Genomic DNA, 18,541 nt, shown 5'->3' with positions numbered 1-18,541 from the left:
GGCAGCAGTTGCTTTCCATTTAGGTGGATTCATGTGGCCGCTTGCTCGTTTGCCAACTTATGTTATAAAAAAATCTCACTTATTCATACTTAAAATTGTGAAACAATGTATCTGTACTAGTACAGTGAAAGCCCACGGTTATATACTCAATTGAAGTACCGTTTTGACGTATTAAAGATGTTTTTGCATAAGTTATAATCGAGGAGACAAGGGAACGCCTTTACTTAAGTTATATCTTACAAATATTACATTTTACTTGATTTCATGTAGAATTTTGTACATCTATCAGTCTATATATCCGATTAAGATAACGTTGACACGCGGCGTTGCTCGATTAATTACAAATTGTTATACTAATGAGCCGACTAGACATTAGAAAAACTGACGTCAAATAAAGCTTTAAAATTTGTAATGTCAATTTAACATACGTATAATTGGAATTGTATTTTTCAAGATATATACAGATTTTGAGTTATTTAAAAAAAACAGAGAAACTATTTTTTCATAGTAAAATAATTTTAAGTTCGAAGTTCTAAAATGAAAATCGAAGAGACGTAAAAAAAAGGATTTTCCCCTACCAACGATATTTAACGTCAATTTTCCCATGTCGCCGTAAAACTGTCAATGCAACCGTAAAACTATTGATTAAGGCATTTAAAACTTCCGCGAACGCGATACCTTGTCTGTGACACGAAATTAACGATAACTTGATGACTTTACTATACTTAACCGTCATACTTAGATGCTAAGTTGCTAAGTACATAACTTAGTACATAACACCTACCATCTATTTATTGCTTCCAACGAGGTAATGTTCAGAGAACAGCGTAACTAAGCTATACTTTTTAATTATTTAGAAATTATTTACTTATTATTGTTCAGAATTAATCGATATTGTAAACAGTTTATTTCTCTAAAGGCACTTTACAAGAAATCAAACAACTTTAAAATAATCGGATTCTATATTTATATGTATTAATACGTTATTTCCGTCTTTTAAATAATATGAAACCGATAATAAACCAATTGAATCAATACATAAGCTATCATCTAATTCTGAACAATTACCTTACACATAACTACATATGTAACTAGTGACATAAGATAACATCGTAAAGGCTTCCAGCGCGACCTAAGCACCCTCCCTACAAAGCACGCGTCCCCACAACTTAACCGTAACTTATTACATCTAAAAACCCAAATACGTTAACCGCTATATATTAAAATACGTAAAAATTGTAAAGATGTTATACGAATGATTAAATTTAGTTACTCGGATTATATTGTATACATAATTGGTGTTAACAGCACATTATAATAAACCTATCAGAGTTTTCACTGACAAAACATTTACATAGAAACATGTAAGACACGTTTTGTGAACGAGAACTCGCTGTAAAATAGATATGTAGTTAAATAACAGTTATATTGCTATCGAACGCTACGCCGCTGTACAAAGCTACGTGTATATACAAGTGACGTGACGCAGCGTGACGTAGCGTGACGTAGCGTGACGCGACGTGACGCAGCGTGTCAGCGTGACGCGAGATGACGCGGGAGCCGCCGCTAGCGGCCGGCGCGGCGTCAACGTCTCCAGGAGCGATCCTCCTCTGCATCCTCCTCCTCCTCCTCGTCGAAGCGCAGCAGCGTCTCCTCGTTCTGATGCTTCTGTTACAACAAATATCGTTAGTAGTAGAATAAACATGTTCAACACTATAGAACTAAAAGAATCTTATAGTAGTTTTTGACATTGACATGGTAGAATAATTTTTAGTTACTAGTGTAAGTAAGCAAAAAATTCTTAAGTTTCAAAATTATTCTATATTGAAATATAAAGCAAACTATAGGTAACATTTTTCCACGATTTAATTTCAAAATTATGAAAATTGCGACGTTTTATGCAGTTTCCGTTCCATCATGGGGGACAAAATTTCAAGATGACTGGTTAGTTCAGAAAACTGCAAACTACTAACAGCTATATGATCCTTGTAGGTCTTTATGTGTACTTAGGAATATGTAATATGTAATGATATAACAATTACCTCGTTCTCCTTAGGTTCATCGACTGTCGTGTCTCCGTTCTGCACCTGCGGCGCGGGCTGGCTCGCTCCTATCGGCTTGTTATTCGTTACCCACGTTATCTATAACATAAATTTCTTATTAATTCTTACTATGTTATGTTAAATGTCCATTGTTACGTCTATTAGAGGTAGACTTGTCACATATAACTGGTATGGAGTCAAGAAGGTCGTAGTTAGACCGTCTTCGCCTTGGCGCGATTCGGCCTGTATGACTAGAGGGACAATGAGACCATCCATAGGTGGTGTGTAGAAGTAATAAAAATGTGATAGTGTAGATAGATGTACTACATATCTCTAGAATACCAACAGATCTTATTGAAATGTTCATATTTAGAACATAATCTAAAAGAACAGACTACTAATGATTTTTCACGTACAGCCGGAGTCGACTTTTCCATGGATACTGATTACTGGGGATAATATTATGCAGTGGTCTCCCGTTAAAGTTAAATTTGGAGAACTGACCGCCAACCATCGCTAATCGGAGAGGCATCTTAAGAAGAAGTCGGAGTCGGGATAGCAACACAGTAACATTAAAATATTAGTTAATTGAGACATTGTGTTTGCACTGACGGAGAGAGTGCGGTCGTTGTAGTGTCGCGCGCGCTGCAGCGCCAGCTCGGCCATGGCGCGCGCGCGGAACTGCAGCACCAGCTCCGGCACCGCCAGGTTCACCTCCTTGCCCGTCACCTCGCCGAATTGCTGTATCACAACATACAACACTGTACAGCTCTACCACAAATACCGCGTACACGCACGTAACTACGTAAGTACGTGAAAATCCCTAGAAATAAATAGTTAACAACGCGAATTTAATTGATAAAGATAGCAATCAAATAAAACTCCTTACTGACTGAATACAATCCTTATGTACAAAACGACTTAAAGAGTACAAGTTACCCAATCTGTTAATATAGCAACATATAGTATTTTTTTGATCATGTCATCATTTTTGTTTAAAATTAAATCTGTCCACAATCCGTTTTTGTTCCTAGTAATCTCCGAAACGGCTAGACAGATTTTAACTAGAATTTTATTGAAGATAAATTAAATTTACATGAATGTTATAGACTACTGTTTTTTCACGGACGACTTTTCATCATACCAATATTATAAATGCGAACGCTTAAATGGATGGATGTTAGAGTTTGTAGCCTAAACGGCTGAACCGATTGCGATGAAATTTGGTATAGATGTAGAGGATACTCTGGAAGAAGAAATAGTCTACATACTTTCCTTTTTTTTAATTCCACGCGGACAGAGTCGCGGGCGAAAGCTGGTTAATCAATAAAACATGAGTGTTACCGCAAAGTGCGCGAGTAGCGTGTCCAGCTCGTCAGGCTCGAAGCCGGAGACGAGCAACGCCCGCGGCCGGTGGTCGATGCTCTGGTTGACGCTGAAGGCCTTGCCCGCGCCACCAACACCACCCACACCACCCGCCCCGCCCACACCGCCCATACCGCCACGCACGAACCGGCTGCTAGTGAACCTACCACCCCTACACACACAATTATTTTAACAAACTTCATTTAACGTGTTTATTAAAAAAAACATATGACTTATACATGTCAGTACAGTAGGCATGTAAACTTGGCGTCTGCGCCCATACTAATCAGGCCAGCGCTGTCCAACTGTACTAGCTAAATGTAAACCAAGCATTACATAAACAAACGTCAAACATTTCTATCTTACCGTAGTTTTCTTTTCACGATACGATAGCTTGAAAAATAAAAATGTTAAATTTCATTACCTATAAAAATACTGCCATTTATTTACGCAGTCTCATAAGTTAAGATTTATTGTTATAGATTTGTTTACAATTTACTTTCTTTACTAATCACACTAAAACAGTAAATTCTGAACCAACCATGGCGTTTATAAAGGGTTACCTAATTACTCTATGTAATAAACTCATCTTACTAATATTATAAAGGGAAAGTTTAGATGGATGGATGGATGGATGAATGGATTTTTGTTAAAATTTGTAGCCTAAACGGCTGAACGGATCTCGATGAAATTTGGCATAGACATAGAGGATACTCTGAAGAACACATAGGCTACTCACTTTTTTTTTAATATCACGCGGACGCAGTCACGGGCGTTAGCTAGTAAAGATATAAATAATAGACGCTAACCTAGAATGTCCCCTCCTGATGACAGGATGCGTGGGGAACTGCAGCGCCATCTGCCGCCGCAGCTCCGCGATCCTCTTCAGCAGCTCCGTCACATCCTGGCCCTCCTGGAGACATAATTACATCTTACTGACAAATAGCTTCACTTGTAAGTTTTAATGTATTTTAATTCTAAATTAGCACAAAACATGTGGGATGTGGAAAATTTAAAAATAATTTTGAAAAAGGCGATTCATTTCTAAATATTTTTTCGATGTTTTCTAGAATATTCTACAGTAAGTTGCAATATAACGGGTTTTTTTTTTAATATCAAGTACTTGAATTTCTATACTAGTATTTTAAAGAGGAAAAGATTCGTATTTTTGTATGTATTGAACTCAAAAACTACTGGGCCGATTTTAAAAATTCTTTCACCATTATAAAGCTACATTTGTGACTGACATAAGCTACATTTATTATTATATTTTTTTACTTTCACGCGGCCGAAATCGCGAGCAACAGCTATAAAGTAAAAGTCAATATGTTTTCAATAATTTTGTTTATTATAAAGTTAGTATCTGACCTGTTGCTTAGTGAACATGTCAAGTTCAGCGTCCAGGATCTCCTTCTGCGCCTCCTCCCGCGTCTTCGGCTTCTTCACCTGCTGGCACGTCATATTATTTACCTCGGCTTATGTACAAAGCTTATATACAATGTTACTGAATACTTTGATATTTATATTGTATGAAATAAATTGTGCAATTTTGCAAAAATGAAATGTTTTTATATGAGTTTTTTATTGAATTCGAATGATTTTTTAAGTGTCAATTTATGTTTATTTTAAAATATCACCAATACAATTAGCAGCACAGGAATGTTAGCATGAAAATATTACCTCCCAGTTATGTTAAACCAAAAAATTTAATGTTCTTACCACCCATGATTACTCACAGATAATGATCATTACTAAAATGCGGTATATTCTTTTGTGAATCTACCGATAAGCTATTTTCTATACAATTGATTAAAATTTTAATTTTGTCAATTTAAGCTCTCACTTTGAGATTTTCTTGATCCAGAACCGAGTTTGAATTGAATTTGTGCCAATTTTAAATGATTTAATATTAAATTTGTTAAGTAAATATATACTATCTACAGTACTGTTACCTAACCTAAACTAAATATAAAGTACATAATTAAAATATATAAGAACAAATTAGTACATAATATTTTTGTATTATTTACGATATACGATATTTCTATGATATACTGCTATTCTATATTTACTTATTCAAATATACTCGTATATATGTAATGTACATATTTAGTATGAGTGAAGTTACATACAAGATTATATTGAATACATTTGCCTGTGCGCATGCGACGTGCTAGGAGACATCTAGTCTGGGATACTTGGTCTAATTACTTCATTACTAAAAGAGACTAATTTTTTATTTTATTTTATAGTATTTGAGATATATAATAAATGTATATCTATGTGACAATATGTAAGAAAAATACGAGATTTATATTTAATTTCGAGATGACAAGAAAATTATCGTAAAATGTTGGCCAATTTGTGTTGTTTTTCTGATTTATTAGTTTCAGGATTCATTTTTGTTTATTATACTGGTAATTCAATAAAAAGCACACAAAAAAACTAAGTTAATTACAACAAAACTTTCAAAAGAGATGCGTCAGCATTCTAGAAGTAAAAGCAACGATAACAAGGAAGAGATATCTTGCAATAAGAGCAGAAACAGAAAAAGCAAAAAACAAAACACTTTGATACAATTTAACATACAAAAGTGTATACAAAACTGCATGGCTTTGTATGGGATTTTTCTGTTAACCTACGATACTTGTTTTTTTGTGTAATATTTAAAAAACGTTGTTTTTGATTTGTGATGAGTAATGTTTTTAGTAACTTAAATTACAAATAATTCAACATACAAAATGCATGAGAAACCGTTAAAATGTATACGACCGATCAACAAATGCACAAAAATAACCCAATGACCAGGATGTCTCGTAAGTGAACAAATAAATCAGGGATAATAAACCTTTTCTAAAAATAATTTAGTTTTTTTTTAAATTATCATGAAAACAGAAAACATTTTAACATTTTCTATTTTTTAAATCAAAGTTCACTGTACTTTATTTTTTTTTGCATATAAATATCAAATCTTTTGTATGTATAACAGTAAGGTTCATTATCCCCGTCAGTGGGTACAATGCACACGATGCACGGGTCGCGGGACACCTGGGACATTGGACACTTGGGACATTGCACACTTGGGACATGGGACACTGGGGACATGGGACACTTGGGACACTCGGGGCACGCGCACGCGCACGGGCGGTACCTGTGCGAGCTGCAGCCGCGACATCGACCGCGCCACGCTCTCTTCCTGCCGTCCACAACACCACCGTTATATTATCATATACCGTTATATTATCATTCTCACACTTTCCTGACATAAACTGCCGAATTTATTTCCCGTCTACACTCATATTACGATGTAATCTTAAAATATCGTATTAAAAATGTATAAAAAAGTCGTTCTCTTTTCTTTTTTTATATAAAGATAAAAAAATTATATTAGAAATCAAAAAAATCAACAAATAAAATCATAATTTTCCAAAGCATTGTTGAAATTGCAGAAATGAAAGTTTTAAGTTAACAGAAATCAATAAAAATGATATAATAAATGAGACTTGTATATTGTTGTGGCAATTAGTACCTGTAACTGCTTCATGGTGAAGTTGAGCTCGTTCCGCAGCTTCTCTATCGCCTCCTGCGCAGAGTTGATGGCCTCCAGCAGCACCGGCTTCTGCGCCGCGCTCACGTTGCCTGCACACACAATATAACATTGAATACTTATTTTACTTTAAATATATCAAATCAACATTTACACCAACAAGGTCTTAGATATTTTTCAATAATTCAAATCACAAAAATCAATTTCTTTAGAAAATGTCATCATACTAATATCATAAATGTGAACGTTTAGATGATTGGATGTTTGTTAGAGTTTGTACTCTAAACGGCTGAGCGGATTTCGATGAAATTTGAGGTAGAGGATAGTCTGGAAGAACACATAGGCCATTCACATTTGTTTTTTTTTTTTAATTCCACGCGAAATCGCGGGCGAAAGCTAGTATATTATAAATGCGAAAATGTGGATAGATGGCAAATGTTCAATGTTGTACAATTTCGAGACACTCTGTATGTGGCATATTCTCACCGGATTCCAGGCGCTGTATGAGCAGCCGCTGCTGCTGCAGCTGCGTCTGCAGCAGCGCCTGGCAACGCTTCTGTACGTCCAGCAACTGCTTGTTCTTCTCTATAGGCTTCACTGCTTCCTTCTTTGGTTCTTGACCGTTCGTTATCTCTTTAGGCTGGAATTTCAAACATTAGGTTTAAAAATACGTTCCAAACTAAATGTAAATGCAAATGCAAATCTCACAACCAGGTTGTTCCAAAATTCCAATTGTTTAGTTGAAATTACAACTAATTAGGGTTTATTTACTAATTTAAATTTTAGGTAATTTATTACCTTTTCAGGTTGTGTCGCGTGCTTGTTGTCGGCGGTGGCCTTGATGTTGTCCCTGTTAATGAGCACCTTGTTGTGCGACATGGGGTGATGCGAGTTCTGTCTGTCTGCTTGCTTGCCAGCCTGTCCGCCGGCATGCCCGCCGCTCGGCGCCATGTTCTCCTGCTTGTTCTGGATACGCATATCATATTAATATTTTTTTATTTGGAATGAAAGCCTAAATTAAGTTAATCTAAATTTGTAGTCAAAATCCATAGATGCTTGTATATATTTGACATTTTTAGTTATTTTCGAAAAACCATTACATAAAGTGAAGTTACGTTGTATAATAATGTTTTTTTTTTAGAATACCTATGTTTTAAGATTCTAATAGGAATCCAATGTGCAAATTATAAATAAATTAACTTTTTAAAATGTACCTCTGGGTTGTGCCAGAAGACCTTGATGAACCTGTTGTTAAGCACAGCCTCAGTGCTCTTGTAGGCGACGTTAGCCTCAGTCGGGTTGGAAAACGTTATAAGCGCCGCCTCGGGGTCGCCTTCGAAACTCACCTGCACAGTAATAGTGAAATTAAGTTTGCTATAAATTTTACAGTGATTTTAATAAGGGAATTGTGGAGATCTTACTTGTATGTTAACGATTTTTCCGAATTTGCTGAAATGGTTGTTGAGATGTGTGATGTCGTTCAGTCCGCGCGGCACCTTCTTCACCTCCAGCGAGCAGTTGCCCGCGTTGCCCGCCAGGGGCGCACGAGCTCCTGCATAAAAATTTATTCATTTATAGAAAAATCAAGTAAATTATATGATTCTATGTTAACATTTTTTATATTACTACAGCAAATATGAGCTTAAAAAATGAAAGTACCCAAACGGTGGTAATCAAAGTTCTTCTTTGGCGGTGGTCGTTCATGTCTAGGCGCAGGCGGCGCCTCCGTCCTCACGTCGTTGCGGGGCTCTGCCCTCGCCTCCGTTCGGTTCTCATGACGCACTCTGACAACATAACAGAAAAAAATCGATTTAGTAAAAAAAAACCGAACAAAACGTATTTAATAGAATATTAGAATACCATTCTTATATGTATTAGAAATCGAATTTAATGGAAACGAAAAAATTTATTTATTTAATAATCAAATACATGAAATAATTATTTCATTTTATCAAACATTCACAAGAACACCCACATGTTGAATAAACATAAGAAACAATTTAACAAATCTGTTTGAACAATTTTACATTTATAAGACTATAATCACACTATAAACTAAATGACTAGACATAATTTTAAGGTATCTGAGCCTCTATCAGGCCGTGGTGGGACAGGCCTTAAGATACATAAGTATGTTTCCATTTGACATATGTAAATGTAACCTGGGTATGGGCACGAGCTCCCTGGGCGGGTGCGGCGCGTGCGCAGCGTGCGCGGCGTGTGCGGCGAGCGCGGCGTGCGGCGCGTGCGGCGGCGGCAGCGCGTGGTGCGGCAGAGCGTGCGCGTGCGCGTGCGCACCGAATGGAGGGAAACCCGCACCGCACCAGATGTCCGGTGTTAGTGGATTATACTCTGGAAGACATAACAATATTTATAGCGTAAAATTTTCTATTAAAGACACCGATCAATATCAATTATTTTCTCCTACTGCAGATATTTTTGTGTTAAGAATGACTTTATTTATGAAAATTTAAAAAAAACTTTGTTAGCCTGTGTTCTTCTATGAAAAATTTCAGGGAAATCATTGCACCGTTTTGGAGATGAGATAGTAACTTTCTTTTACATTTTCAATTTTTTCTCATGTATTAGTAAAGGTATAATATAGGAGTAAGTTTGTATGTATACCGGGCACTGGCGGCTGTATGGGCAGCACTCTGGATAGCGTGGCGTCCTCCAGCACGAGGGGGTCGGTGCCGTGATCCCACTCACAGAAGTCGCCGCGCATGCAGTAACCTTTTTCTAAAAGAATATATAAAAAATTAGTACATTAAAATGACAACAAACCAATGGGTCAGCAAATAAAAAAAAATAGCTTATATAAAGTTAGATTAAATAAATATAAACTAACCGTCATAGTCTCTACAGCGTCTCTTGTAGGCATCAGGTACCTCTAGCCGGGGCGAGGTGGAGCCGCGGGACCTGTCGCGGGACCTATCACGTGACCTAAAACACATTATACATTAAAAAAAGTAATTACATTATACGTTCCATAGTAAAAAAATATATAATTATAACACATTTTGAGTTACTGTGTACAAAAAAACGCTTTTATTTTGTAAATGAAAACACAAGGGGAAAAATAAGTCGGGCGTTTAGATTTTTGTAAAAATTGACGTTAGCGTAAGTAAAATAAGAACAAATTAGTAGCACAAAACTTTACTCACCGATCCCTATCTCTGGATCTGGACACTCTATCTCTGTGTTCGCGGTCCCTCGACATTCTGTCTCTCTCCATCTCGCGGGGAATGCGCAGTCTTTCTCTTTCCCGATCGTAATCTCTATCCCGGAGTGGCACTGGTGACCTTGATCTGTTTTAACATTACGTATTTTTTAAGAAACGTAGAAACATCAATTTATTTTGATGTTTAATTAACTAGAGAAATTAAAAATATGGCTGTATATGTACATAGTATAATTTACGAAAAAGTTACTTTCTATTTCGATCATATTTATCCTATTTTAAATTGCAGATAAAAAAATGACAACATATAAATAATTTTGCACTGCTCTTGTGCCCTTACAGCAGTTATTTATTTTAATAAATACAAATCTTTATATTAGTATTATTATTTAGTGCCTAGTTAAGTCTGTCTAACCTAGACCTGGTCGGCTGTCTCTCAAGGAGCGCCGGCGGCGGACTTCTGTTCCTGTAGCGGCCGCGCGGCGACGGGGACCGCGACAGGGCTCGTCTGCACATCGTTAAATACACACATATGGTAACACATTAAATGGAACTTAATGTGGGAAAGAGAAGATATTAGGGAAGAAATAGTTGAGGTTCTAACAACATGTAAGTTACTTTTTGGCTTTTTCATACTAAAGAATCGAAAGATGCATTGTTTCAGCCTATCAGAAACAATAACTATTCTTAAGTATACACAAACGGTATTAGTATAGTATGTATACAAAAATATGTAGTTTTTTCACCTTAAAGTTGCTATTTTTGACAACCATGGTATTAGAACTTCAACAATATCTATTGTTAATGACTTTTTATAAATAGCATATTGTTGGAAGAGGTAACATTATGTAAATAAACAATAAAGGTGACAAAAAGCAGACGTATTATTAGCCATATGTTAAATTAAATTATTTAACTTGCGTGAGACATTATAACAAATGATTTAACGTCTATTAGAGACTAGTTTCGGACCCATCGGAAGTCCTTTTCCGAGGCGAGTGTTATTAGGGTTTTTTAGATAAGTGTTTGTAAGGGAAGCTTAGTTGAAAATATAAGTATGTTATATCTACCTTTGTAGAGATGTTTGTTAGTATGTGTTAGTGATGTTACCTCCTGTCGTACCTCCGTGCGTCATTGGCGTGTGGTGCGTGTGGTGCGTGTGGCACGTGGGGCACGTGCGGCACGTGTGCGAGGTGCGGCGCGTGCGCGGCGTGCTCGGGCTCGCGCACGTGCCGCCGCGGCCGCGCACGCCGCTCCCACGACCGGGAACGACGCCGACGTCGCTCCTCCTTGTCACGGAGCTGGGGAACACATTAACTTTTTACATTTAAAACATACTAATAATATAGAATTATGGTGACATTATAACAAAACACGTTGTTCCTGTGCGGCTTCATCCGCTTGAAAATATAAAGATTTTTTTTTCTTTTTTTTATTTGTTAAATTCTCAATTGCAAATGTCAAAATTACATTGCTTCCTTAATGCTGGCAACATGTAGTTTATGGTCAGTTACCCACATGAAGTTATTTTTCCAACTTACCCCTAAGTTTAATTGTGTGTAAAAATATAGCCTAAAGCGTGTTGTAGGTGTAGGACTTTTTAATACAGAAAGATTTCATTTAAAAATTCATTTAAAAATCTGCTATTATTGCAAAAATCCTACGCCACAAAGCAATGAGTATTTACGTTTTATTATATTAAGAATAGAGTATAGATGTACTCACAGAATCACTTCTACGATCTCGTCTCCGCGGCGGTTGATCCAATAATGGTTCTTCTAGTAATTCCGTCAAAGGCATCACCTGAAATATAAAAAAAAAATAGTAAAAATCGATTTAACATAAATAAACCTTATTATAAAGTTAAATTCAAATATTAATCTTATGTATGTGAGGTAAAGTATTTTATACCTTAACAAGGGTCTGCTCCTGATGTGGTCCGCGCGCCCGCGGCACCACGAGGCGGTGACGCGGCGCCTCCGCGGCCAGCGCGGGCGCCGCCGCCCCCGCACTCGCACCCGCAGGGGACTTCGCCCCCGGCGCGGAGGCCGTCGTAGCGCAAGCCGCTACACAACATAACACATGTTTACACAACGATTAGATAACAATATGTCATAAAAGATAATTTTACATACTTCCTTGATAAATAAATAAGTCATTAAATTTAACATTATAACTGTACTATTCAATTTTAAAAGTAATTTGGCAGGGGATTGAATGTATAGGGGAAATATCCTTCCTCCCATGCGTCGCCTCCTCTGTTGATTAAATGTAGGGAACGCATCTACATATGCGGAAGTCTATGGGCAGCGGTCGTTTCACTATTTCGGCGAATTCCGGTTGCTTTTGTGTTTTGTATATAAAAAAGCACTTATTTAATTGTAATCATTACATATAATTGGTATTTTACCAACTATATGTATAAAAACCAAACTCGATGTATAGAAAATGCTAACAAGCTTACAAATAAACATGGTATAAAGTTAAATTTAGGAATAAACTGATTATTAGAAATTATTAGTACAAATTTTGCTTATACTTAGTTTATTCCCAAGTTTAACTTCACACTGCGTTTATTTATAAGGCTGTAAGAGTTATTCACAGTGGGAGAACCAATATAAAACAAAAATATCTCAAAACATCTCCTGGTAATGTCTAAACAGTTTTATAAATAGAATAAAAACTCATATGCTATTGAGTATTTAAGTAGTACTTACGTTGCTCTTCCACATCTAAAGGTTTTTCATTCTCTTTAGCATCAAGCTGAGGACTGGGAGGCTTCTCCGGGTTGCTTTTCAAGTACTCCAGGCTCTCCAATGACTTGAACAGCATGTCTACAAATGGCTTTGTCTCTGTTTAAAAAAACAATAAAATATATTAATATGTGTTGGTTAATTTTTTGCAGGTAATCATTTGAATTTAAAAATGGTATATTTATGTGGTCAAAACATTGCAAATACCTTTAACAATAATGTTATGACATTTTTCATTAAAATTTAATTATAAGCGTTTTTGTTTTTACTATTCAAATAAGTACAATTTCTAAAAAATATACCGTTTATAAACATTTTTAGATATTTATAGTTTTGTTATCTTCCGTCAATCAACTTTGTGGAAATTATGGCTTTTAAACATTTATCAGTGGTCACGCAAATTATACATTAATTGAAAAGAAGCCATTCGTTTTTTATATTTTTTTTGTATTATTAAAAATGGACTCTAACAACGATTGCAGTTTTTTTACTAGGTTTTTTAGATTTACTATTAAATGTAGGAAAAAGACTCTAAAAATCATCAAAAAAAATCTATTTTCAGAACATAAACTTACCCTGTTGCAGGAAAACATCTAGTTGGTCAAGCATGCCTTCTCGGAGCTCATCCAATGGCTTATCCTTCTTCACTAACGCATACACATACTTTGCCAATGCTGCGGGATCCGCATCGCAACTGGAAATATTGTACAATTTATATTTATTTACCACTTATGAGCAACTATTAGATTATTTGATTATAGTAACTAATAAATGTGTTGATTTATTTCTGTATAGTCATTTGTACTCTTTGGTATACTTTTATAGTCTGTGACCCCTTTTTACTCTTTGATTACCCAACAAAGTGCAGTGTATTTATATTTTTTTTTAAATTCATGTATATTTGGCCATCAGTGCATACAATCTCAACTATGCTTGCCCAGTATTTTAATAACTCATGTAAACTATCAGAAATTAGAAATGATTCTTTTCTAGACAAATCTTTAAACATTAATAAATCTAATAACAATTATTTCAAGAACATACAAAACCTAAATTTTCAATATGTCTTTTTAATGTTACTTTCAAATTCATACAAAAATTTGTATGTACCAAGTTAATTAACAAACAAGGTGTAGATTGCCAAATTGTGGTTTACAATAATTTACATAAGTGCCATCAAAATCTAGACAGAAATACAAAAGTAATAACAATTTAAAGGACCTTAATTCTTTTATATATAATATAAAGATTACTGCAATATGAAAACATATGAATTAACAGTATGTTAAGTAAAGTTACATAAAAAGATAACCATATCAGCTATGGCCACTGTACATTGTAGTTATCTTTGTGTCAGTAATATATGAAGTAATGAATATGGAGACAAAGTAATAAATGCATAATTATCAACCAAATGTATAAAAGACATTAACAAAGGAGATTGAGTAGTCATAATTTAAGTGGACAAACGAGTGGAGGGAATACAGAGGTGGTAATCCACACCATGGTGTTCAAAGTTACTTATGTTTGTTTTATGAATTTACAGAGCTAATACATTTTAATTCACCAGTTCATCGAAAAATAATGCATTACATTTTAGAATAGGAACTGATTTTATTATTTATGGGATAGTAAGAGTTTTAGGATCTGATTTTTATGTAATTCAGCATGTCACAGTTTTCACAGATAAAATAGTAAACAGTTTTAGAATGGTAAAAAATATTAGAATAGATTCTGTGGAGGTCTTTTAAAAATAGATGTTTATGAAGATCTGTGAGTCTTGTTGCTATTTTAAGATGCAAACAAATCTAAATAGATTTAAGCTGACATTACTTTAAGTTATGGATTTGTTCTTATTACATTATAGTTACCTGATATAACCTACAAATAAAGTTAAGAAGAATTAACTGTAAACAGTTATTTAATCCCAAATACTTTTTTAAGTTAAATTGCTAGTCTTAAAGGTCTTGTTTTCTTATGATGGTAATCTTTTATGGCACAAACACAAGTTAAAACTCTATTCCTATGAAAATTATGAATTATTAACTATTAAGCACACAAGCTTGCTTAATGTTTATGATAGCATTAGTTGATTTGTCAACAATAATGATATAAGTCATCGCTTTGTAAATAGATTATGATAATGATACCTAAAATTCGAGGAAAGTTTCCGTTTCTATGCATTTTATAACTATTTAGATAATTAGGCATTACAAAACTTATTTATCAAAAGTTTTTTATTGTTTTAAAAGTTCGAATTCGTTTTTATATATACGCAGTGGTACTTTCACATTTCTTAAAAAATTACTTTCCCGTAAATTCGTATAGAAAATGACATCTGTGTCATTGCACCACGCCAGTGGAGCCAATTGCGATAAAACTTATTACGAAACCGTAACTTGACACCTAATCACTACTCATTATAACCTTAATTATTTCCATTTTAAATATATCTACAGTACAAATTTAATTTAAAACATTACTTTTAACCAGTTTAGATGTGTGTTATTGAAAAAGATGGCTTCGAAACTACTTACAGGGGTTCCAATATGGACGTCAACCATGATTTGAAAGCGTCTGGGTTTTCAATAATCATTTCGCGTACAATATATTTGCGTTACACACGACAATCCATATAAAGTATTTTCATAAACTTGCAAAATTAAATAGTTTTCACAATCACAAAACCTGAAAATAATCGACAGTATCGTAACACTTCACGTCTCTTTTCGCACTTTTCTAGATTACTTTTTTTTGGTCTTGCTATTTTTGCTTGCTACGTAAACCAAAGAGTTAGAGAGTATAGAGTATACAGCCGCGAAGTTTGCTACAAAAATGTTAGTCTATGAATAATGTTGCCTCATGCAATATTATAATTTGCAAGTAAATCGGGTGTTTTATCATATTTTTCTTAGAACAGTAGTTAAATACCTTTGACAAGTACTTTTAGAACAGTTATGTAGATTTTTTAATAGTAGAAGATAACAATAATAAAAAAACTGGCTTTGATTTTTGTAAATCAACTCATACTTAGGTGTTAAATAATATAGAAAATTGCAGACCGCGGCAAGAAATATTTAATAGATATCGATAACAATGTTGTTTTGAAATTACTCTTCTATGACCAATATGTTTTAACAAGTTATATTTCGTTAATTTGGCATTACGATACAAGCAGGTCATAATGATTTATTTAATAAATAATAATCAATTCATAAGAAACCATTAATAAAGCATAAATTAAATAACCAAGAAATAACGGCATATGCTGAATGATTTCATTATGAAGCGCCAATAGATTAGTAGCTAATGGTACGGACATCGTAGCACGCACTCGTGGATTCGAATCCCGCCATGCATTTATTGTCATAAATTTCGAGAACACTTACGGGTTACTTAAAGGTGTTCGAAGATCGTTAAATATATCTTAACACAAGTCTAGAGCTCGGTTTGAACGGTTTTTTCAAAATTGTTTCTTTTAAATTAACAATAATCTGCTTATGTATGCCTTGAGTTGACCGTCAAGTGAATATATTTATACCAACGTGTATAATGTTGCGAATTAGTGCATTTGAAGTTTAATTTTATAAGATTGATTTAGTAAATAAGGGCCTATTACCTTTACGGAGTACCATACCTTACAATGTATAAATGTTATTTAACCCACTGCCAATAAAAAACGGTTCTCAGATCGTGTACATTTTTCCATCACAGTTCGATTCTCTGTTTGTACAACACTTTCCATTTTCAATCTCTGTTGTTAAGTAATTTAATGTGTTTTGATGAAACAGTCAAATAATAAAGTTAATTGTAACTAGCACAGATGGACGTGGTATTGGATTTACTAAACACAGCGAAATCGTAAAAGTTTTCTGCATTTAAACAGTATTCTAATTAACGAACTCTATTCATCCTTTCGCATATCTGAGAAATAATAAAAATGGCCAGAATTTGGATTCGGTATAACTAGTATTAGGTTACAGAACAGCTGGTAGTTTTTATTATACGACACTGTGGAGTTGAGGACGTTGACCTACAGTCGATCGATCATTCAAGTAGTGTATAATGCAAGAAGTCCCAACAATGCGATATCGGACAAATCATATTTTGTTAATATTAGGTCAATGTGGAATCTTGTATCTTATTACATAGGACATGAGTTATTTATTCAAACAAGTTAAATAATTGATCCCTCCTTCATTATAAGGGCTTTAATGTCTTAATCAGGAGGTAGCGATTGGAACTGCTTGTACCTTAAATACTTAGATACGTATGGACTTAAAATATAAGTATAGTAGGTATAGATAAGTACGTACGTATACTTATCTTGTCCTTCATAAATTATTCATAAGACGTGATTCTGGCAGGCAAAAATTTTTTCATGGTTTTTTTTTTTTGGAGGAACCGGTTGTACCGTAGTGTTTATATCTACTGTTCATTTTATTCGCCGTAATTGCAATAGGTAACCACAATCGTCCACGATCGTATCAAAGAGTTCATTGGGATCATACGATAGTGTTGAACAATGTAGCGAAAAAGCGCTCCACATTTTTCGATACGTTTGCTTTACATCTAGACGTCTAATTATATAGCAAGGACAGGTTCGCTTGACGTTGGTGGCGTGATACAAACCATAGTTGCGTGAATGAAGCATGTCGTCCCTCGTGCACGTTTTATAATCACATTAAACTCCGCCGGTTTTGTAAATATGTTACAAGTTATCGGGTTAAGTTTACAAGCTGTGTGATTACAGCTTACAGCGCTGATATCATTTCGATTACAATACGATAGTTTTGACGTTTAACATTCGACAACCAGTCGCCTTATAATACGTTGGCGGGAAGACGTTTTTTTTTATATTTTTTAAATCACGGTGAATAGTGTTGTGATGTGATTGAATACGTTGAACTATTAAGTAATTAATGTTAATTTTGGAATATTTTCTGGGGATTGTTTTAATTTATATCATTAGATTATTCATTCAAACAATATATCAAGAGAATAATCAAGCAGGTAAGATCAAATGTTTTTTGTAATATTTGACCACGGCGGATTTGAAAAATTCGATGTGTTAAATCAGTTTCTTCTGTATTTAATCATTTAATAGGAACTTAGGAGTTCACTCAAGTAATACAATTTCTCAATCAAATTGTTTTAAACAAAGATAATGAAAGCAAAATAGGTGTGATGTATGTAACAGGTAGTCGCTTCTGCTTTTTTTCGTTATTCTAATGAATTTACTCTAATTTCATTAATTAACATTAATGCCACCTGATTCATGTTATCTTAAAAATGTCACTGTTAAATATCATAATTGAATGTGTGTGTGACTTAGTACATGCCTTGATAGCACTATTACGGCTTGATATTATTTGCATTGAATGGTATATAAATTAAAATCAACGTATTAAGGAACATTGTTTTGCATATCTTTATTTGATTTGTATGTCGTAAACTTTAGGGCAGCGTGACTATGAAATAAAAAGTACAGTGTATGTAAATTCGATAAAGTTTTTCTTCTTTATGGCTTAACAAATAAATGTTTACTTGTGAAAAAATATTTTTATTCAATTTTCAATTTAATTTGTTTGAAATAAATTTCCAGTAACTGTAATTAATTAAAATGTATTTCAGCTCAACTGTAATTCAGAAT

At 34.5% G+C, this 18,541-nt stretch overlaps 2 protein-coding genes across 6 annotated transcripts in view; one reads left to right on the top strand and one right to left on the bottom strand.

The window, feature by feature from the left end:
* LOC106109621 (RNA-binding protein 27) lies at window positions 1-15,671 on the bottom strand. 4 transcript variants are annotated; one of them, XM_013291202.1, is made up of 24 exons: window positions 15,426-15,671; window positions 13,464-13,582; window positions 12,853-12,987; window positions 12,047-12,201; window positions 11,861-11,938; window positions 11,246-11,436; window positions 10,551-10,643; window positions 10,119-10,262; window positions 9,803-9,897; window positions 9,580-9,693; window positions 9,117-9,306; window positions 8,614-8,738; window positions 8,376-8,506; window positions 8,169-8,300; window positions 7,753-7,920; window positions 7,441-7,594; window positions 6,937-7,046; window positions 6,559-6,603; window positions 4,776-4,853; window positions 4,217-4,320; window positions 3,387-3,579; window positions 2,655-2,783; window positions 2,043-2,141; window positions 1-1,668 (listed from the first exon to the last, which is right to left on the bottom strand). In XM_013291202.1, the coding sequence occupies exons 1-24, from the start codon at window positions 15,482-15,484 to the stop codon at window positions 1,585-1,587; spliced, it is 2,925 nt and encodes a 974-aa protein (XP_013146656.1). In that variant the 5' UTR covers window positions 15,485-15,671; the 3' UTR covers window positions 1-1,584. The 4 variants fall into 4 exon arrangements, with proteins under 4 accessions (XP_013146656.1, XP_013146657.1, XP_013146658.1 ...); XM_013291203.1 differs by having other exon boundaries at window positions 11,258-11,436; XM_013291204.1 differs by lacking the exon at window positions 6,559-6,603 and having other exon boundaries at window positions 4,776-4,856.
* A 1,837-nt stretch (window positions 15,672-17,508) lies between these two features.
* LOC106109598 (acetyl-CoA carboxylase) overlaps window positions 17,509-18,541 on the top strand; it is a 45,206-nt gene continuing 44,173 nt past the window's right edge. For both annotated transcript variants that reach the window (XM_013291159.1, XM_013291158.1), the window contains exon 1: window positions 17,509-17,901. In XM_013291159.1, the coding sequence (XP_013146613.1) occupies window positions 17,811-17,901 (91 nt within the window). In that variant the 5' untranslated portion in view covers window positions 17,509-17,810. The remainder of the gene's footprint in view (window positions 17,902-18,541) is intronic.

Source organism: Papilio polytes, unplaced genomic scaffold (genome assembly GCF_000836215.1).
Source record: "Papilio polytes unplaced genomic scaffold, Ppol_1.0 DF821122.1, whole genome shotgun sequence".
Lineage (NCBI taxonomy): Eukaryota > Metazoa > Arthropoda > Insecta > Lepidoptera > Papilionidae > Papilio > Papilio polytes.
The sequence above is the reverse complement of the archived record's forward strand: the minus strand, read 5'-3'. Positions and strand labels throughout refer to the sequence as shown.

Bases quoted from the DNA above. Each gene is read 5' to 3' on its own strand.
- LOC106109621 (XM_013291202.1), bottom strand. From the start codon at position 15,484: ATGATTATTGAAAACCCAGACGCTTTCAAATCATGGTTGACGTCCATA. The intron at 7,921-8,168 runs GTACATTTTAAA...ATGCGTATCCAG, and splicing joins TCTTCTGGCACAACCCAGAG to AACAAGCAGGAGAACATGGC. The intron at 1,669-2,042 runs GTAATTGTTATA...TTGTTGTAACAG, and splicing joins ATGAACCTAAGGAGAACGAG to AAGCATCAGAACGAGGAGAC.